General features: G+C 44.6%; 2 protein-coding genes across 2 annotated transcripts in view; both read left to right on the plus strand.

Annotated features, from left to right (window-relative positions):
- Window positions 1-4,574, plus strand: part of CCDC6 (coiled-coil domain containing 6) — a 112,826-nt gene extending 108,252 nt beyond the window's left edge. Inside the window, exon 9 of the mRNA XM_036828935.1 lies at window positions 204-4,574. Coding sequence (XP_036684830.1) covers window positions 204-398 — 195 coding nt within the window. The 3' untranslated portion in view covers window positions 399-4,574. The remainder of the gene's footprint in view (window positions 1-203) is intronic.
- Window positions 1-22,453, plus strand: part of MRLN (myoregulin) — a 44,736-nt gene that overhangs the window by 999 nt on the left and 21,284 nt on the right. The window lies entirely within an intron of this gene.

Genomic DNA, 22,453 nt, shown 5'->3' on the forward strand with positions numbered 1-22,453 from the left:
TTCATAGATGGCGGTGTAAACTCTACCTTGATGAAGTTTTCATGAAAACTGGTTCAGAAACCAGTAGGGATGGCCAAGGACCTCGCTGGTGTTTGGTCTCTGCTGGTCCGCTCTGGGGCAGCCTGGGCTCCGAGTCTCGCTGGGTTAGGGTTGAGCCAGCCGTCTGTGCCTCCTCTGACCTGCTGTTCCTGTCCTGTCTACAGAGGCCTTCACCGCGGAGGAGCAACAGCCCCGACAAATTCAAACGGCCCACGCCGCCTCCGTCTCCCAACACACAGACCCCCGTCCAGCCTCCGCCACCTCCACCTCCGCCACCCATGCAGCCCGCGGTCCCCTCGGCAGCCACCTCGCAGCCCGCCCCCTCGCAACATCCGGTGCACCCCTCCTCCCAGCCTTAATGCATGTGCGCAGTCCGAACCTCACGTTGGGACTCGTTCGTACAGTGGAGCCGTCGACTCAAGACGCCAAAGGCTTCCTTCCTTCCCTGGCATATTCATTCGAATCTGACTTATTTGCACTGAGGTTATCTAGGCTTCACTATTCATTGTGTTGTAAATGTGTGTCGGAAAAACGCAGCCAGTGTTGTGGGTCTACAACACTAAACAGACGACTTTCTCCATCGGTGTTTTACTTGAATCTTCATGTGCGTCCATTCCCTGGCTGGGACATCGGCTATTCAACTATTTGGTAGTTCAGCAGCGGTGTGCAATTTTTTGCTTGGCCCCAGAGCTTCATTTTCCTGGCTTTTAGGTTTGTAAAATAAAAAGGGATATCTTTTTTATATTTTTTTTCCCATGAATTTGCAGAAAATTACTGAGCTGTTATTACCCGCCCCCCCGCCCCATTAGAATAGTGTTTACCAAGCATACGAGTAATTCAGCACTACAATTCAGACCTTTGAAAATCTAGCTCTCACTATAGAATGGGAAGTTGGATGCATCAGTGCCCAAGACAATGTTTAATAGAGCTTTCTACGGATACACTTTGTGTGGGTTATTTTCAGTATATTTCAACATCCATGTCTCTTGTAAAACAGATCTCCTGACGTATTGGATCACATGGCTGTACCTTTTCCACATACATGGGATAGATAATTACCGTATATCCGGGTGTGAGTCTTTCTTTATCCTTGATGTTACCCTACCCAAACTGGCCCTCTCACGTGAGTCGATAACTGTTGTCCTACCCGCCAGTGGTTGTGATGGCTGATTAGAACGTGCTGTGTGATTTCTGCTGCAGAAGGCAATGTGATGGTGACAGAAACGGCTATTTTCCCTTTCCATTCTTCACTTGCGTTCCCGTAAAATAGAGTTCGAACAAATATTTTAAAGGTGCAGAGTACTATGAGAAAATACTATGTGAAATGAACATTATAGGAACATCTTGGCACAATGGCCAAAATACTTTATTGCTGGCAGGAAAGAGGCATAGAGGAAAGTAGCACATTAACACTGAGGACTGCTTAGTTCGCCCAGTAAAAGCAAGCGCGGTGTACAAAGAAGTATATCCTGAATGCGTCATTTCCATTCATTCAGCACAAATAAATCGTTTGGTTTCACTTTAAAGTGGAACGCCGTGAGTCAGTCTTTTCTTAACCCTTGCAACACCTTTATTTTAGCTTTTCAGCAGTTAACTGTTTTGTACTTTGGTAGTAAAGTGATTTTTACCACCTGTGTTCGCATATTTATATATGCTGTGGACAAAAGTAACTTACTAGAGAATGTATATTTTATGATGAGAATGTGTATCTGTTGGATATAATCAGAGAACTGAAAATGAATTTATCCGTAATTTTTAAGAGTCCATGTTTTGTGACGCCCATCTCTAATAGCTAGCTCTCTATTGCACACTCTCCTAACCATTAGGAACCATGACATTGTAGATATTTAATACTGTACAGTAGAGAAACCTCCACGTTTGCCTTTGAATGCATATTTAAGAGTTACACAATGAGAAATCGTCTTGCGGGCTAATAGTGTTTGACTAGCATCTTAAGAACTTGAGAGTAAAAGCAACAGTAGGATTGTTTTTTTTTGGCTCTTTCCGTTTCCACCTCCAAACCGAGAGTGTCACTCCTCGATCATTTGAAAGAAATCGTAGGTCTCTATAAATTTTATTTATCATGTGTAATATACATAATCATAGTACAGTTTTCAAACATGGGGAAGAAGTTTGGCATTTAATTATTGAGGCTTGAGGTTTTTAATTCAGTCAGATGGGGTCCTGTCCAACCCGGGGATTTCACCAACGACTCACCGTCCCTCCTGGCACCTGGCCATTGTGAGGAATTCTGAGAGCAGGCGAACAAATATTGCCCGCATCGTACAGTTCTCAGTTTTTCTTGTAGGAGACATGGTATATGTTTACAAGAAGCTTCTATGAGACTATAGATTTCAGTGCTGTTGGATAGTGTCTTGCACTCAAACAAGAAAGTCCAAAATGTAATGATCTTCCCTCCACTTGCTAGCAATTTAGTGACCTCCTGAAAGCACAAAAGTCAAAACATTGCCCTGTGGTGATTGAAAAAAGCACTTGGAGTGAGCAGACAGTTCTGATAAATGCCTTTTGGAGACAGGTTCTTGACATCCAGACTTCGACAGAAATGTAGCGCCGGTTTCCTTAGACTAGTCATTTCATTGTAAAATAAAACACAGCTCCTTCAAACAGCACTTTTTCACCATAAATCTAGTTGCCTCTCCCGGTGGACATTCTGGATTGATAGAACAAACACTACTCTTTTGAAATGATGCTGTTTCATGTCCTGTTCGAATGTTTTATGACCCCGTCTGGAGCCCGTCACGCTTGGGCAGTACCTGCTAGGGCAGGTCCTTGGCAATGGTTTAGCCCCCAGGGACCCCGAAGATTCCAACCCCCAGGCCATGAGAAGCTGACTTATCTGGGGCACTTCTCGTGGGGGCTGAACTTGGTTCCTGCTATTCCTGTTGCCCACCTGCCCAGGGCAACCTCCGGACTGACTCCCAGAGGCCCCAGAGGCCTTGGAAGGCAGGTGGGAGCCACAGCAGGTTCAGTAACTTCATTTTCCTGTCTTGCTGACAGAGACCCTTGGCTACCACTGTGCTGCTGATAGGATAAGTACTCCTCGCCAGATGACCATGCCTTTTATACAAAACCAAATTACTTTCCCTAGAACCTGAGGCCTCTCTGGGCTCTGAACTGCTCTCTCTCATCCAGCATGCTGGCATTCTAGACAGACTTCTAGAGATTTGGCAGATGGTGGAAGTATTTAAGATTTGATTTAACTTGCTCCTTTGTTAATTGAAAGGAGTTTTAAATTCTGAGCTCCTGAGAGACTGACCACAACCATGGAATGAATGTGTGACCAGAATGTGGCTTTGACACCAAGTGCTTGCTGCCCCTTTGTAATTGGCTTCTAACTGATTTGACCAGAAATAACGGATAATGTGAATTTTCGTTAACTGTTCAATTGTAGGAAGATAGAATACGTATTGCCCTTTGTTAGGTAGACGTGAACTTTTCCCGCACGAAGCCTTGCTTGTAGAGGATGCCCAATAAGGCAAGAAAAAGCATAGTAACTTGTGCTTGGAGAGCTTACTATTTTTATCTTATCAGTACAGAAGAAATATTTCTGCGTAACTTGATCTTCTATCTAGTACTTGTCTTATAGGTAACCGACACTGAAAACTTCGTAGTGATGACTACCAAAGAAATACATAGTAAAACAACCTTTTATTTCCAAATTACTAAAGATCCAGCCATTGACGCTGCTACGTGAGTTCCATGCTCAAGAGCCATTGTAAGAGATTAAGGGGTTTTTAGGTTTTGGGTTTTTTTGGTTTTTTTTTTTTCTTCTTCTTCTTGTTTTTGTTTTTTTTTAGTTTTCTTTTTTCCTTTTTCTCTTTACCTTTTTTTTTTTTTTTTTTTGATAAAACATACACACACAGCTGTTAGCATAAAATTACGGGGGGCATGCTTCAGTATGCTCAGCAGTTGTGGTTAACTGCCGAGCCCTGGTTGCCTCTCGCTAGGCAATGGAAGGAATCCTGTGTTCATGATAACGTGGGGGTGCTGTGTGTGTGCACGTGTGTGTGCATTCATGCCTTAACTTGGGTTACTGCTCAACTTTAGTTCTTCACTGAGTCTGCACTGTCATCTAGATTGTATTGTACATCTCGATCTGAACTTCATCCTGGCAAAAACAAAGTTGCAGGCACAACAGTTTGAGGATGCATTCCTCCAGCAGAGTGTTGGATCAGGTTGACCCTGAGCCTTCTTTGGACTTTATTTGGAACTAGGCATGGACAGCAAAAGTGGACTGTCCCATGGAAAGACATCAACAAGGAAGAGAGGAGAGCCAAGTGCTAGCATGTCTTTGGCCTCTGTGTATCTGTGCACACTGTACATCGTTCATGATAGCTTGTCTACAACTTGACTAGGTTGGAGTTCTGGTAATAGTGGCAATCTTGACATTCTTGGTCAGAGTTTAGAGAGATGTAAGACTTCCAATTAATGTCTTATTTACTTCTTTATGTTGATTAGTCTTTGATACATGTGCTGAATCAGAAACCTAAATAAAGATAATTTTTTAAAATGAACCTCTTGAGCTTTATACCCTATCTCTTTCTTTCTGGTCTTTGAGTCGGAAAATGAACATTGTTTCCCTGTGATTTCTGATAGACATCCAGCTTAGATTCTGAATACTAAAGGCTGCCTTAGAAAGTGAACTTAAGATGAGGACACAAAAGGGATTGGTACTGCTCTGTTTCTTAACCAGGATGCTGGTTACCTGGATGTATTGAGTTTTTGAAAATTCATTGAGCTGTGCGTTTATGATCTGTGCACTGTTCCATAGCTGTGTTGTATTTCACTTGAAAGCCATAAACCTAGGAGATTATGAAAAAGAAAGGAAAACCACACTCATTCCCAAAATGTTATGTATAAACGATTAGATATATGTATATATACGCACATATATAGTCAGGCTTTGGAAATTACATTCAGTATATTAGCTTATTCTTAAATTTTTAAGTCTGTTTGTATGCCTTTCTCTTCCTACGTATAGGAAGCATGGCTTTAGAATGAGTTCTATGTTTGAGTACCAGTTCCTTCACTGGCTCAGTTACTTAACCTCCCTGGAACTCAAGTTTCTTACCTGTAAAATAACAATACTATAATGCCTTGCTAAGATGAGAAAATCAAGATGAAATCCTCTAGTACAGGCCTTCACATACACAATAAGACACAAGTCCTTTCCATGTCCATTCCTTTAGGTAGAAAGGTAGAATGAATATTTGGGGTGATGTTTTATACACCTTGCATTTTAGGAAGCCCGTAGCAGTTAGTCCCCGTTCTGTGGGGGAAAAGCACAGACTTTGGATCCTGCCCTAGGAGCATAGTCTTCAAGAACACAGTTGTGATAGCGTCTTAGGAGTGCGAACTGCTTAAATCTAGGTCCTTTTCCATATTAAAAAGCTAAATAAACCTTGAGTGACTCTTGACTCACTCTGGCTTAAGCAAGATCTCATATTAACTATTAGTTAATGAAAAGAGTTTTTAATTTGATTTGTCATTTCAAAATGCCTCTGTTCTCATGGCAGCGAGGTTTTAGTTGTAACTTGATGAAAATGTTGACCAAGAAATTGCCCAGGACCTCTGAATTTAGGACTTGGCTGCATCTGCCAGCTTCAGTTTTCTAATCTATATAATGGAGATAGCCACTCTTATTTCAGGTAGAATTTGAAGAAAAGGGGATTCAAAACGAAGTGCTTTAACAACATGTAAGTTATGAAGTTTAAGCTATATGTGCACTTTTTTTTACTTTTAACACCTTTTAGAGGCTGTGTGTCCACGTGGTGCTTCTAAGATTGAAACGGTTGGTTTAGAAACTTTTTTTGTGTTTACGTAAAACTCTGTAGGTAAATCTGGGTCCTTGTTTTAACGTATGGGCTATTTAAGTTAAAAAATACTTGGGGAAATTCAATTGTATTCACTCATGTGTAATTCAGGCCCAAACTTTTAAGCATTCTCTTTAGAAACAGGAAGACGTCAGTGCATGGTCAATACGGTTTGTGTCAAATATTTCTGTCAACATGAGACGTTGAATTTTTCTGTCCTTTAAAGTTTTTTGTTCTATCTTTCACATCACCTCCATTTCCATATTACATTGAATCCTTTTGAACTAAATGTATTTAGATCTTTTTTTTCTAAAGATCGTATTTTCTGATACCCTACTAATGATTGAGTGCAACTTTCAAGATTACTAATTATCCCAAAAAGAGAGCTTAGTAATTAATCTGAACATTTTTCATCTTAAAAATCAAAAGAAGGAAAAGCCGGACTCAGAAGTGAAACAAGATGATAGGATTAGTAGACAAGGATGTGAAAACAGCCATTATAAACATTCTTTGTGCATTCTAGAAGGCAGAAGAATACGTGAGCATGATAAAGAAAATGAAACATAAAAAAGCCTCCAGTTGAACTTCTGGAGACAAAAAATACAGTATCTGAAATATGTAAAGCAACAAAATACTTAAGTCTTTTGTGGATTCGTATTTGTGCTCTTTAAATGTTCCTTTGAAAGGCAACTGCTGAAATTCAAGTTAAGCCCCCTTAACCTACTTTTATCCTACCCCATCTCCCCAGGGATAGCTTTGTCTGGGTCCTGGTGAAACGCTATTGGGAAGTCATTAACCTGGGGAACTGACTGACTACTGCTATTTGTTACTTTAATGTTGGGCACGAAGCCTCAGATTTATGGTACCCAGGTACAGTAGAAAGTGTCCTGTGGGTTCAGGTCTGGCCTAAGTCCAGTTTTCTGGGCTTTGGTTTCCTCACCTACAAGATAAGAATGAGAATGTGTTACCGAGTCCAAGCCCGTACTGCTCACCAGATGACAGGCCGGTACATCGAGAGATGAGGAGTTGGAGCAAGGAACGGCGACTTTATTTGGAAAGCCAGCCAACTGAGAAGGTGGTGGACTAGTGTCCCGAAGTACCATCTTATCAGGGATAGAATTCAGGCTTCTTTTATACTAAAAAGGGACGGGCGTGGGGGGGGACGGGATGGAGGTTGGTTGGTGCAGGCTTTGTGGCGCCGGGATGCTTTGTTCTTAACAGCGGTCCACATAGATCTGGTCACTGTGTTCCCTGTGAACCTCCAACCAGACAGATGTTATTCTCTGTTCTGCAACTTTGCATCTCTAAAGGTCAGAGCCTTGAGAGTCCTCCTGTGTATTTCAGGCTGTGGGCAACATTCTTTTCCAGAGGTGCAGAGCCAGCACGACTGAGTACAGGCCACAGAGCACAGGGGTTAGAGCTAAAGGAATAGATCTAATATGCGGTCACGTTTGTTCTTCTCTGTTACAAATGGGGTGGTTGGGATCCAATGAACATTGTTAAAACATGGGAGTATAAGAGTCTTCATAGTGTCACTTCTTAACTACTTCTAGTATCATTTCATTCACTCTACAGCTGTTTTAAAACTACTAGCCACGCCAGCTGTTGTGTGCCGTGCTGGGAATTCGGGGGATGGGGCGGGGGGAGAGGGGACGTGAATACCGACTCCCTTCCCTTTTGGCGTTTCCCAGTGTGGTGGGTGCTGTGAGCGGGGCAACAGCACAGTGGGACCCCACGGCATTAGAAGAGAGGGAGGGTCAGAGAGGATTTCCAGAGGAGTTGATCTCTAAGCACGTTCTTGAAGAACAGGTGGAAATTGGGCGAAGGGTGTTTGGGACAGAGGGAATAGCATGTGCGGAAACCTGCAGGTCCGAGCGTGACACAAGTGGTGACTGTTCGGGTTCCCTGAAAGCAAACTGAGACAGGGACTTGGGTGCAGGGAGCTTCCTTGGAAGGGGAGTCCAGAAAGCGGAATGAGAACATGGGGAAGGTGAGGCCAGTGAAGGGTGCGCGGGTGAGCCCGTTAGCACCGGGGGACAACTGGAATTCAATCCCACTGGGTGTCCTCGAGGAAGAATTGAGAGTGTGCCTCAGTATTATCCCACCAGGGGACAGGAATGCTGTCCAATGCACCTACTCCTTCCTCTAGGGGTTGAAGGTGACCCCGGGGAGAATGACCCCCACATTTGAATTTTCTCCGTTGTGTGTGAGGCTTCCTGGAGACCCTGAGACAACAAAGCCGAGAGCGGCTGCCCCATAGTTTTGTTTGTTTGTTTGTTTAGCACTTAATCTGCAGTTTTGAAAATCCTGTGTCTGGGAATGGAGGTATCGATACCATAGTTCTGAAATGGTCATGTTTTGAAACTCAGAAGTAGTGTTATATCTGAGTGGAATGCATATTTACAAACTCTCAGTGCTTAATAATCAGGATGCAGGGACATGCATACGTACAACACATATTCATGGGAGAAAATTTACATCAGTGATGACAAGTTTTTAAAACACATACGCCAGCCCCCAAATAACCATGGGATTCTGTTGACACCAATTATTTGGACCAAGCTTCTTCATCAGATCACCTTGTAGACACTAATTCAGGTACCGCTGTCCAGGATCTTGTGGTCAGAATTGTCCCAGAATAGGCAGCTGCTTGTGTGATGTGGCTTAAAGTATTGGACAGGTCCCTTCAACCAAAAAAGTATCTGTTCCTCACTCTCCCCCTGCCCATCGCTCTCCTTCTAGGTGCTGGGATTCCCACAATTTTATTATAATCATTTACAGGCATGTTTGCTTGGGACCATGGTAAATAGTCAAGGATGTACTTCAATAAGAAGGATCCTTTATTGAGGCAAAATCTGTCAGTTACAAACAAGTCATGTAAGACCACAGTACCCCCTCCTCCCTCCAAAATAGAACACTGAAAATGAACACATAGCACCCTCTGTAAAACACGGCAATGCGTTCTTCTTAAGGAGAACCATATTTTGATCTATTTAAGGCCTTTCACAGGTATTTAAGAACCAGAATTCAGCTTACAGGGTGTTCTCAGTCTTCTGCAGAATCTTGTGTTTACCAACTCCTCATGGATGGTCTAAAGAACATAGAAATGAATTAGTGCCGTTTGCCGAAGCCAAAGCCTGAGCAGATGACCTGTTTCTCAAGATAACAGAATCATACTCTATGCTATTTTTAAAAAAATAAATTTATTTATTTTTGGCTGCATTGGGTCTTCATTGCTGCATGCAGGCTTTCTGTAGTTGTGGTGAACAGGGGCTACTCTTCGTTGTGGTGCACGGGCTTCTCATTGTGGTGGCTTCTCTTGTTGCGGAGCACGGGCTCTAGGTGCATGGGCTTCAGTAGTTGTGGCTCACGGGCTCTAGAGCGCAGGCTCAGTAGTTGTGGCGCACGGGCATAGTTGCTCCACGGCATGTGGGATCTTCTCGGACCAGGGCTCGAACCCGTGTCCCCTGCATTGGCAGGCAGATCCTTAACCACTGCACCACCAGGGAAGTCCCAGAACCGTACTCTATGCTTAAAATGACCTTCCTACAATGTCCTTTTGTCCCTTTCCACACCATCACCCAAGACCCAATAGTAGTTTTCTCTTTAATCTGTAGATCATTTTCATCACCCCCCGAAGTTTCCTCATTCCCTTTTGTATCCAGTCACCTCCTTCCGCCACCACGGGACAGCCACTGATCTGTTTTGTGTCCCTATGATGGTAACTCCGTGTTTGATGAGGGATGCTGGCAAGGTGCATGAGTGTTCACAGTGAAATCGGGTGGGCCGGGGGCGGGGGTGGGATGGATTGCATTAGCTCTGCTACAGGTGGCCTGGGGGCTAAACACCTCTCACCATCATTTGGTTTGGCCTAAGTATGCATGAAAGACATTTTTTCCCCAAAGGTGGAAAAATGTAATGTGTTTTATTTTCCTTTTTCCCCCCGCATCTTATTGAGAAATAACTGACATATAACATGGTGTAAGTTTAAGGTGTAATGTAATATTTGATACATAGATATTGCATAATGATGACCGCAATAAGGTTAGTGAACATATCTGTCGCTTCTCATAGTTACAATTTATGAAAAGTTGAAATACCTTTTGATTTGAAATGAGGGAGACTTTTATTTTTTAAAAAATCCAGATTTCTTATTACTCTTAAAAAATAAGAGCTCAGCAGGGCCTCGCCCTCCATTGCTCAGTCAGCAGGGGCTGAGCAGTAGGTATGCCCAGGGAGCAGAGAACACCTGCCCCTCCAGAGCCACGGTGGTCCCCCTGCCCACCACACAAGTTATTACAGTGTGGTCCCTGCGGGCTTTGAGTTCGTGGACCCCTGGTATAGGCTCCTTGAAAAGTGAAGGCTAGAGCTTGTGTGTGTGCATGAGAAAGAGAGAAGGGGTCAAAAGTAGGAGAGTGAGGGGTGAAAACTGAAGCCCTGTTTGGAAAGAGGCCTCTACCAGAAGCTCCCAGCACAAGTCCAGCTAATAAGAAAGTGGTTTGGGGACTTCCCTGGTGGTCCAGTGGCTAAGACTCCGCACTCCCAATGCAGGGGGCCCAGGTTCCATCCCTGGTCAGGAAACTAGGTCCCACGTGCATGCCACAACTGAGACCCGGCGCAGCCAAATAAATAAATATTAAAAAAAAAAAAAAGGTGGCTTGTTGATGCACAGTGGACTTCGGGAAATCAGTCTTTCTTGTGAGCCTCATAGGGAGGGTTGGCCAGGATTTGAGATGGGATTAAAGTGCTCCTGGATTCTCTTAGCTGTGATGCCATCTACTTTGCCCCTTGTTCTCCCCCAGTTCAACAGACAGCGTGGTTTCAGCAGGCTGAGAGGCGGATGCACCCGTGGGTGGAGAACTATAGAGGAGATGAGTCAGACAGGGGTGTTGATAAGTGTTTGCCCTCTGGGAAAATAAACCTTGGTTTGTACTGCTTATGGATGTTCGTGGTGTAAATACTCCCCACCGTGGCTGATTTCAACCCACCAATGTGAAGTCACTAAACTTGGAGTTGGAGAGAGAGGTGCAATAGTAACACCATATATGGTATTTCTACCGTACAGATACATGAGGTATAAATAACCTTAAATGCATAGTAATAGTAAAATGTAGTCAAATAATTAGGAAGCGGGGTGGTTTGAGTATTTGTTACCTACGTGTTTTTTTAAACCTGTGGGGTTTTTTTGGCCACACTGCGAGGCATGCGGGATCTTAGTTCTCCCTCCAGGGATCAAACCCGTGGCCCCTGCAGTGGAAGCACGGAGTCCTAACCACGTGGTGGACCACCAGGGAATTCCCTTCACCTGTATTTTCAATACAATCTTGTAAATTATCTTAAATAATTTAATTTTTAATAGTATCTGTGTTTCACAACCGGCTCACAAAATTCCTGGCAATTTAACAGTCAGCTCTCTTGAGCCTTTTGAGCTTGTTCTAGGATACCTGCGGACCAGAGGTCAGGGGAGGCTCCTCTATCAGAGGCCTCTGGTGTTTATACGTCCCATTGCAAGGGCAGTGGTGATGGTAGGGAGAGTGATTTACTGGAGGGCGCTTAAACCCCAAGCACAGGTGCAGGCTCTGAGCAAGGCTGGATCTGGACTTGGCAGAGGACAAAAGGTTGAGGGTGAGACTCCCTCAGGAATGTCAAGGCAGCTGAGGCAGCTGCTCTTGCGGGAAGGATCCCAGGACTGTTGCTTAGACCCAGGCACGCTCAGGCGGCACCGTTTCTGCAGTCACAGTTTTCCCCCTACTCTCCCTTTACCTCCCCTCCCCACCATCCTAGGTTTCAGCGGGACAGGAGGTTAGAGCTTCATTCTGCAGAAGCAAGGGCGTTACCAGAGTGCTGGGGAGCTCTGCGGGGTGATGGGTTCTCCCTCGGCTGTCCTCCAGACGGGCTGCCTCTCGTCCCGTTCCTCTTTGTCTCGGTCGGACTATCCACTGAGCAAGACACGTAAAGTTTAAATAACTTGCCCAGAATCACGCAGTAAGTGGCAAGGCCAGACCGTCTGGCTCCAGATCGTGCAATCTTAACCACTTGATGGCAAAGAAATGTGGTAACGGGGTGGGTGTATCACCATGAGGCAGGCCTCACAGACTTAAGGAATTCTGGAGCGGTGGTCATTGGCAGCTGCCACAAAATCCTGAGGAAGATGTGTTGGGATATGGGAGCAGAGGAGTGGGGTTGGAGGCGTTGGTTCAGAGTGGAGGGAAGGGAAGCCTGGGAACGTTGCTCGGAGAGGTGCCCCATTCATGTGTGTGTTTAGGTGTGTGTTGGGGTACTGCGTGGGCTCTCAGGAGCGAAGAGGCTTCTTCTCTGCATGCCCGGTCCAGCCCCCGAGAGACCAGGGCCGCCTGGATCAAAGCGGAAATGGGTCCAACACCCCCTGGATAGTTGGTATTAAAGAATTCTTGTTCATTTCTTTTCCAGCTGTGATAATGGTATTGTAACTGTTTCCTTTTTTTTTTTTTTTTTTTAAGGTTTTTATTTTAGACAATGACTATTTCCCCTAGAACCTGGGCCCCAGATCCATGAGAAATATCAGGATCATGGAATGAAGGTGCTGGGGAAGGCTACAGAGATGGAAAACCATCCGGGGAAGATTCCAGGTTGACCGTGAGACCTTTCTCATGGCTTTAGGCAGATTATTTACTTGGGGGAGCTTTGTCCTTAAACATGAGTTCAAACGCTTAGTCAGCAGAGCCATCAGAGATAGGGTTGCCTGAGAGGTCACAGAGTATAACTGCAGAAGGACAGAATTCCAAGCGACAGAAGATGCAGGTTACAGATAGACTCACTCTTGCCTGGCTCACGACTTTATGGAAGTTCCTAAATCTCTCTAATTTTCCTTTTTTTTTTTTCCTGTTTTTTATTGATGTGTAAGATGCATTCATCCTATTGTTATCTGTAAATAAAAATATTTCTAAAAGATCTGTATCTTTTAGAAGTTCCTAAATAAAATACTTACTGATGCAATGATATGGTATTGTGGGTTCTCTTTAAAATGGTTCACTGAGGGGGCAGGTGGTGGGCAGGTGGATGTAGGTATAGAGAAAACAGGAGAACAGGATGGGGAGCATGTCGATTCCCTAAATTCGGTGATAGACGCCTGAGAGTTTATCATACTGTTCTCTACACTTGTATGTTTAAGATTTTCTTAGTAAATTTTTCAGAAATGGAAGCGAGGAGATCAAGAGATTTTTAAGGATGGAAAGGGAGAAGGGAGTCTTGGGAAAGTGAGAGAGATGCCGCCATAGAAGATTCTAATTTTGGCAGGAAAGCGGGAGCGTTCTGTACACCACCCTGCAACCTGAGAAACGTGGGGATAAGTTGCTCTGAAATGAGCATGCGTGTCTGGGTTTGGGAGTTGCGGACTCTGGGCAAATGGCTTGGAGTGACTGATAACCTGGTGAAGTTCATCACAAGAGAATGTCCTCTCCTTTTTTCCATTTTGTTCTCATACCCACATTTCTGCAGATAGCAGGGCTGGCTGGTGTGGTGGGGCTTCCCTTTCACTTGGGAAAGGCCGCTGTTTGCAGGTGTCCTGTGGGGTTCTCATTTTTGAGTCGAGACGTGATGTCACTGTCACTAAGTTTTGGGTTGGCATTATGGAACTTTGGGACCATAAGAGGCTTGGGGTGAATTCATACGGCTTGGGGTGAATTCATAGAGCTTGGGAGTCCTGAAGAAGGTAATCAATCAGTAACGAGGTTTCTGAAAAAATAGTCTATACTGAACTGAGTATTGAGTGAGGCTCCCATTAGTATACCTGAGCTTACGACGAGATTAGGGAAAGAAAATCACTTTGGCTTTTCAATCTCTTTGTGGGACTCTGAGGTTCAACTTGGGGATGCTTTTTATTTTATTTTATTTTTTAAGAAATCCAAGAAGAGTTCATTTTATTTCTTTTTATTTTAATTCACACTTTCTTTTTTTGAATTTATTTATCTTTGGCTGTGTTGGGTCTTCGTTGCTTTGCATGGGCTTTCTCTAGCTGCGGCAGGCGGGGGCTATTCTTCGTTGCGGTGCGCAGGCTTCTCACTGTGGTGGCTTCTCTTGTTGCAGAGCACGGGCTCCAGGTGCGCAGGCTTCAGTAGTTGTGGCACGTGGGCTCAGTAGTTGTGACTTGCGGGCTCTAGGGCACAGGCTCAGTAGTTGTGGTGCACGGGCTTAGCTGCTCCGTGGCATGTGGGATCTTCCCGGACCAGGGCTTGAACCCGTGTCGCCTGCATTGGCAAGCGGATTCTTAACCACTGCACCCCCAGGGAAGTCCCTGGGAGTGCTTTTTAAATTGCTGGACTTCCCTGTGGGGAGTGTTCGTCACTCATTGTATTAGCCTTTCAGGTTGTATAATATGTAACCCCAGGTCGGGTAGCACAATTGGGCATAAATCAAGGTGAGATACAGAATAAGGGGTCAGTCCTCCAAGGGTCCAGCTCTGAAGTGTGCTTAATGTCCGGTTTGACCAATTTCAGACCTTGGGCGCAGCTTCTAACTGGCTTGTCTCACTAACCCTAGGTCAGTACTTAAGAATAGTAATTTCTTAAAAATTTAAGTGGCCACATGGTTGTGGACAGCGCATTTCTGATACTCTGAGCTGCTTCTCTTAAAGGGATCATCACATATTTCGTGTTGGCTGTGAAAGCAAATGGTTTAATAAAACTAAATGTAAAGAAATGTTGGCTGGAGGAAAGCTCTTAAATTCTCTACTCTCCTCCTAGCTTCCCCCCAAGGGTAGAATTTGTTCATTTGACTGGGTGAGAGTTTGGGACAGTGACATTGTGAGCCATGGAACCAGCAAAAGTTTGATTAGATTCTACTGGTCCCCAGATTTCCAGCCACCTTCCTCATCTGAGGAACCCTGTCTTAAATTCCATTCCCTCATCTGGAAAAGTTTGGTTTCAGATCCTTGGTTTCCTTGGTCCTAAAGAAAATACTTCAGAGACTAGTTCCGCTCAGTTCTCCAGAGCTGATTTACCAGATGGCAATTGTAGCAGCTTAAAGGGGAAAAGGAATGATTTTATTTGTAAAGCAATTAAAAACCAAGTGCTGTTTAATGTTACTTACTATCTGTGTTTTAGGAAAGCAAATGCCTTAAATTGCAATTAAGATCCTCAATTGTTAAGTAAGTTTTATTACCATTTAGATAAAGTGCAGGTTATTCATGTTATTGGCTTTTTTTTATGCATTCAGAGTCCCTCCAAAGGTTAGGTGGGAAATACCCACATTGCAGACTCTGAGCCAGGTTTGAAATGAAATATCCATGAACCCATACCCTGAGTTGCGTTTTTCTTTGTTTGTTTTTGCGTGATAAATGGAATTCTCTATAAGCTGGATCGGCCTATTTATGTCTCTGAAGGAAAGTTCAGTCTGTATCTAAAGAGGGTGCTATGGACTTCCCTGGTGGTGCAGTGGTTAAGAATCCGCCTGCCAATGCAGGGGACACGGGTTCGATCCCTGGTCCAGGAAGATCCCACATGCTGCGGAGCAACTGAGCCCGTGTGCCACAACTACTGAGCCTGCGCGTCTGGAGCCTGTGCTGTGCGGCAAGAGAAGCCACTGCAGTGAGAAGTGCACCACAATGAAGAGTAGCCCCTGCTCGCCACAACTAGAGAAAGCCGGCGTGCAGCAACGAAGACCCAAGGCAGCCAATCAATCAATCAATCAATCAATCAATTTTTAAAAATTAAGAAAAAAAAATAAAGAGGGTGCTAGCACTCATCTGATTGACCTCTCTGATCAGCTGATATGAGGTGTGGCTCCCCCAGCTTTTTTTCATTGCATCAAAACATATGCTTTTAGGGAATTCCCTGGCGGTCCAGTGGTTAGGACTCCCAGCTTTCGCTATGGAGGGTGCAGGTTCAATCCCTTGTTGGGGAACTAAGATCCCACAAGCTGCATGGCATGGCCAAATTAAAAAACTAAAAAAATATATGCTTTTGTTGTAGCTACCCATGTGTATTTTGAAAGCGTAGGAGAGAGACTGGGCCTTGGGACCCGAGTGCCTGATTTTAGATATTGCCTCTGAAACTTAGATCCTTGGACAATTTGCATAACCACTCAGAGTCTGTTTTCTCATCTTCCTCATAGAGTTGTGTGGAATAAGCATGTTCCTACAGTACAGATGAAGCTCTTAGGACAGGAACCTAGAACTTAGGACAAGTTAAACCCTCAATATACAAGAACTATTATTATACATTTCTGTATTCCCTGGGTTTACCATTCCAGAATTGTCATAATATTAAGTTCTATTGATAGATGTCAACTTAGTTTCTCATACCTCTAAGTTTTTCTTTTTCTTTTTTAATGTTTACTTTCTGAAAATGCAATTAAAAAAAAAAGACAGTTGCAGTCTTCAAAATTGACTTACTTTTCTTGCCGGTAGTGGTGTGTGAAAGATGCATCCAAATATGTAAGATTACCTTACTGATTTTTTCTGAGTTTTGTTTAGTCTCCTTTGTACTGTGTTAAGAATTACTTATGCGCTTAATCCTTATAAACTTCCCACCTGGAAAATGTGATAACATTACCGAACCAAACTTGGGTCCACTCACCTGTGTATAGCAAAGCCAGTCTACTGACACCGGCTTGTGGTAAAGAGAAGTGCAGGGTTTATTTCAGGCACCAAGCAAGGAGTCCAGGGCAGCTAGTACTTAAAAGACCCAAACTCCCCAAAGGTTTCAGGGAAAGGTTGTTAAAGACAGGGCGAGGAAGGGGGTTATGGGATGTGTGGTCAGCTCGTGGACATTCTTCTGATTGGTTGGTGGTGAGGTAATTGGGAGTCAGCACCATCAACCTGGTTCCAACCGGTCTGGGGTCTACGTGCCCGTGGGCAGCATCAGTTAACTTCTTCCACCAGGTGGGGCTTTCAGTATCTGCAACACAGCTCAAAGGACGTGGCTCAGAATATTATCTATAGCCCTTGAGGAGGAACTAAAGGTCCTTGGCTTTGCTTAATGGCTAAACTATTTTTATTTTGTCTTGCTTGACTGTTTTCCTTTCTTTCTGCATTTTCTCACTTCTCTGATTACATTTATTCTTTGACTAAAGTTTTTCTATAGACAAAAGGCAGGTGGAGGACATGATGGGCGGGGAGGTCCTGCTCGGTTACAATGACTTGCCTGTCAGTCCCGAAAACTGAGCAAAACTCTCTACCTCCGAGGTCCATGCCTGTATCAGCCACACAAGTTTCCCCAAACTTGCCCAGAAATTGAAACTGGGCCAAAGTTGAGCCAGTCGGTCAGGGCAGAGACACTAGGCAACAGCTTTTGATGACTGTTCTCTATCACTTCCTCTCCACTGCCCCCTACCATGCCCAAGCCATTCTCATCTCTTTAACAAACAGTGGGCTGACTGAGGACAGGAAGTTAATTTCCTGATAACTACCGAGGACTGAAGGGCAGTCCTTTAGTTGCCTGTTGCCAATTACCTTGCTTGAATGAACCTTCCTGCCAGAAGCCAGTTCCCCTGGCGCAAACATCCTGTGCCTTCCACTAAGCGAAAACACCCGCAGGCTCTATCTGATGTTAACAGTATTGTCGAGGGATGTTCAGAGCCCGGATTTGGATGGACGCTTTCTTCTGCTGCTCTGAGAGTGCTGGAAGGGGCCGTGAGCTTGTGAGAAGAGAGCGTGTTGGTTCTTGACTCTTACCGATTGAGGATTCGCTGAGTTTTCTTACCAGCTTCACGGACACCTTCATTCAACACACATTTATCAAGCCAGGTTCTGCTTCATAACAAAAACCCAGGGAACTCCCTGGCGTTCCAGTGGTTAGGACCTTGTGCTTCCACGGCCGTGGGCCTGGGTTCTATCCCTGGTCGGGGGAAAAAACCACACCAGCTTCTTGAGTTGAAGTTGGGGAAAAATACTTGAGAAACAGCTTGCATACATAATTCCGTAGGGTGTTTTTTTCACTTCTTATACTCACTGGCAGTTTTTAAATTACAGCCCTTTTCGAAATTTAAGAAATAAATGTGAGAGGTCTGCCTCCTGCAATAAGAATGGATGTTAGAGGCAAAGTATTTCAGTTTGTATAACATGGATTGCATCAAAATGAATGGAATAAAAGGAATTTGCCAAGGGGAGGTGGCTTGAGGTACACTTTTATTATATATATATATTTGGTGTGGAAAGACCTAGCAATTCAAAAGTAGCCCCTCTCATCTCCCCCAGTGCCTGAATTTTCCTTGCTGGTTTTTCAGGGTTAAGAGCTGTGATGTGAGGCAGAAATCTTATCCCTGGAAAGGACCCAGTTCTCAGATTGGAGTGGGGTGTGTTGAAAAGTGCATAAACCGGGCGTCGGGAGACAGAGTTTCAAGTGTTCTTTGTTTTTTTTTAAAGTTTATTTATTTATTTTTGGCTGCGTTGGGTCTTCGTTGCTGCACGCAGGCTTTCTCTAGTTGCGGTGAGCGGGGGCTACTCTTCGTTGCGGTGCGCGGGCTTCTCATTGTGTTGGCTTCTCTTGTTGCGGAGCATGGGCTCTAGGCGCACGGGCTTCAGTCGTTGTGGCGCACAGGCTCAGTAGTTGTGGCTTGCAGGCTCTAGAGCACAGGCTCAGTAGTTGTGGCGCACGGGCTTAGTTGCTCCGCGGCATGTGGGATCTTCCTGGACCAGGGCTCGAACCCGTGTCCCCTGCATTGGCAGGCGGATTCTTAACCACTGTGCCGCCAAGGAAGTCCCTCAAGTCTTCTTTGGCCACTTGCTTGCTCTGGCCCTGGACCAGTTCCTCCGCATCTCTTGGCATCAAGCAGCTAGCTGCGTGCCTGGCACATAGGAAGTGCTCACAAACTCCTCATCTTTCTGTATCTTACCCACTCAAATCACCTAAACCACAGATCTGGCACTGTCCTGGGCTTCTTGCAGTCTCTCCCACCCGGTTCTCACCAGGCAGTAAGTCTGGCCAGTTTTACCTGCTAAATGCTGCCGAATCCTGCTCATCCTCTGCACCCCTGCCCCAGGTCAGTTCGTCCTTATCGTTCATTGCACCCTTGTAGGAAATAGTTTCTCTGTTCTGGCCTCAGGTCCTGTTCCACCAACCACATCTCACTCCTGATTAGAATAGAAGCATTAGCCCCATCTTGCCTGTAGAATGAAGTCTTCAACATGGTAAGAATAGCAAGCACTTTCATCGTTCTTACTGTGTGCTCTTCTACATGTTCCATGCATGTTAACTCACTTAATCCTTGCCACAGCTTTATGTGAGGATGACTGTTCTGATCTTCAGTTGACAGATGAGGAAACTACTGTGTAGAGAGGTGAAATAACTTGATTGGAGTTAAACTGCTAGTAAGTGAGGAAGCAGAACATTAAAATTTTATGTATCCCTGTTCAGTCTCAGTCTTGTCTCTGGGCACTTCTGCCTTGTTTTTTTGATGTTTTTAAAAAAATATATTTACTTAATTATTTGGCTGTGCCGAATCTTCGTGGTAGCATGCAGGATCCTTCATTTGCGGCATGCAAACTCCTAGTTGCGATCCCTGACTAGGGATCGAACCCGGGCCCCCTGCGTTGGGAGCTTGGAGCCCTAGCCACTGGGCCACCAGGGAGGTCCCTGCCTTGTTCTTTATCCTCCAGCAATGCAGGCTCCATGCTGTTCTCATCCCACCCGTATCCATTCCTCGTCCTCCCATACTTTTGCTCCTGTTAATAGCTCTGCTTAGAATGCCTTTCCTGTTGATTCCTTGGCAAATTCCTACTTCTCCTTTCAGTCTTGACCCTGGCATCACCTCCTCCATCATTCAGTCCTCCCACCCGGTTGCCCTTGTGCTCCACGCACACCTCTGAATATCTGAGGCTCTGCCTTGTGTTAGGGATGAGACAGACGATGGAAAGCCCGATCGAGAGGTGGTCTTCAGGATCTTAGGGCCCTTTGGGGAAAAGAGGCAAAAACCTTGGAGCAGAACAGCACGAGCATCCCAGACAGATGATCACCTGGCACTCGGAGAGGACTCCAGCCTGGGGTGTGGGGAGACGAGAAACTCACAGATGGAAAGAAATTCACAGTGAGGAACTAGGGCAAGGAAAGGCTGTCTAGACAGAAGGGATGGCGTTTGCAAGCTAAGAGCCAAGACAACCCATGGTAGGTTTGGGGAAATAATTGAGCGTGTTCATCTATTTACTTGTCTCTCCCACTTGGCTGAGCCCCTCAAGGATGTCAGATCCCTTCTGCCTGCCTCACAGAGAGAGCTCAGTGGACATTAGACTAGAACCCAGACACCGGAATCTCTGGGATCCTGTCTCCGTCTCTTAAAGATAAGGGCCACGTGAGGAGATAGCTAAAGTCCTTTAGATTTTCTGAGATTCTATGAACCACCTAAGGAGAAGAAGGCAAGCAAGAAGGCCTCCGTTTGGATAGCCTGAGAGTCCCGGGAAGCTGGAGGAGATGCTCAGGCCCTGATTTTCACCTACTGGTGAAAAAGGAGGGTTATGGGGGGATTGTAGTTGAGGCAAACTTAGCTGCTACATACTTTCCCTCCTACAGACGGAAAGCAGAAAGCGTTTTGCCAATATCCCTGGCCTGAGTGTGGAATCATCTGTGGGGCTAGTCAGATGTCTGAAAGCCTCTTCTAGATGCACGGTCCCTGTAGAGACTTGGAAGACCGAATACACAGTGGCCAGGATATAAATAAAAATGTAACCCTGGCCCACAGCTTGCTGCAATCCGCCCAGGAAGCCAGGCTACTAGCAACAGTAACTAGTCCAGAAAGCCAAATCATAACCCCCTGTGGCAGTTGGTCCCAAACAGCCAGGATTTGATTAATAATTGACAGCTTTGCTAATATTTGCACCCACTTCTAATTTAGGACAGACAGGAGAAAGCCAATATTTCCCCACAACCAATCACACAGGAGCCCCCGCGTCTAGCTGGCCTGTCTATTGCTTCCCCGTGCTGACAGCCTCCAGTCAGGGCATACCCGAAGCCTTTCCTTTTTTTTTCCAATAGAAAACTTTCACACTCTTCTGCCTGCTTTTGAGTTTTTGCCCAATGCAAGTGATGGTGGTCGACTCCTTTGCTAGAGCAAGCTTTGAATCAATAGACTTTGCTTGCTCTCATTTGAATGGTCTTCATTCATTTCCACAAATTAGAAGAAGTTCCCTGAAGCTCCGGGTATTCCATTTCTTTTTTTCACTCTTGGATCCAGTTTCCCTTTCTTTGAACACTGGAGAATGTTTTTTGCCAAAGTGTTTCAATAATTTGCCCAGACCCACCCTAAACATTGACCAGGATTGGGCATGTTTGTGCTGGAAAGAGTACTGTTTTCTCTGAGATGAGAGATAGCCCCTGGATTCCCAACTCTGCCCTTGGTGCTGTGAGTCAGCAAGTCTGTTAGCCTTTTTATACCTCCATCTCCTTACCTGTAAAATGGGACTAAGAAATGATTGCTTGCTTAAGTGTTGGACCGTACCCCATGGTCCTTAATGTTTACAACTGGAGGTACACCCCTCAGCACTTTCTTACAGTCAAATAAAAACAAATGTAGATGAAGGTATGGAGAGCCATTATTTGAAAAGACTATTGCAATGGGGGAGGGGCACTGTCGCAATAGGGAGAGCACAGGAGCCCGAGATCTGTAAGAGTCTCAAACGTTGCGTCAGACAGGTTTGGTCAGGAAGGGCTATTCAGTATTCTGAGGCTGGCTCAGGTTAAAGGTGGGTCAAAGTTCGGGCGCCTGTGGGGAAGGAAGAAACCAGAGTAAAGTTAGGTCAAGTCACATTAGCAGGTATTTTGTCCCTATTGGTCAGTGGGGGTCAAACAATTCAGCTAATCATTGATGAGACAAAGAAGGGGAACTTGGAGCTTGTGTCTGGCTTCGTCCTAGGTAAATAAAGGGGTATCCATGAATCTTATCTAAGTTACACGAAGGGTGTTTTTTTTCTTCTGATTTTATTGAGATATAGTTGACATACAGCACTGTATTAAGTTTTAGATGTACAGCATAATGATTTTTCAAAAAATTTTATGGGAGTATAGTTGCTTTACAATGTTGTGTTAGTTACTGCCGTATAGCAAAGTGAATCAGCTATATACATATATCTCCTCTTTTTTGGATTTCCTTCCCATTTAGGTCACCACAGAGCATTGAGTAGAGTTCCATGTGCTATACAGTAGGTTCTCATTAGTTATGTATTTTATACATAGTAGTGTATATATATGTCAATCCCAATCTCCCAGTTCATCCCACCCCCCTTTCCCCCCTTGGTATCCATACGTTTGTTCTCTACATTGGTGTCTCTATTTCTGTTTTGCAAATAAGTTCGTCTGTACCATTTTCTAGATTCCACAGATAAGAGAGATTATATGATATTTGTTTTTCTCTTTCTGACTTACTTCACTCTGTATGACAGTCTCTAGGTCCAGCCGCATCTCTGCAGATGGCACGATTTCATTCCTTTTTGTGGCTGACAGCATAATGATTTGACTTACATACATCATGAGATGATTACCACAGTAAATTTTGTGATCACGCATCATCTTATGTAGACATAAAATGAAAGAAATAGAAAAAAATGTTTTTTCTTGTGATGAGAACTCTTTGGATTTATTCTCTTTACAACTTTCATATATAACATACAGTGTGTT

Source organism: Balaenoptera musculus, chromosome 16 (genome assembly GCF_009873245.2).
Source record: "Balaenoptera musculus isolate JJ_BM4_2016_0621 chromosome 16, mBalMus1.pri.v3, whole genome shotgun sequence".
NCBI classification, from domain to species: Eukaryota; Metazoa; Chordata; class Mammalia; order Artiodactyla; family Balaenopteridae; genus Balaenoptera; species Balaenoptera musculus.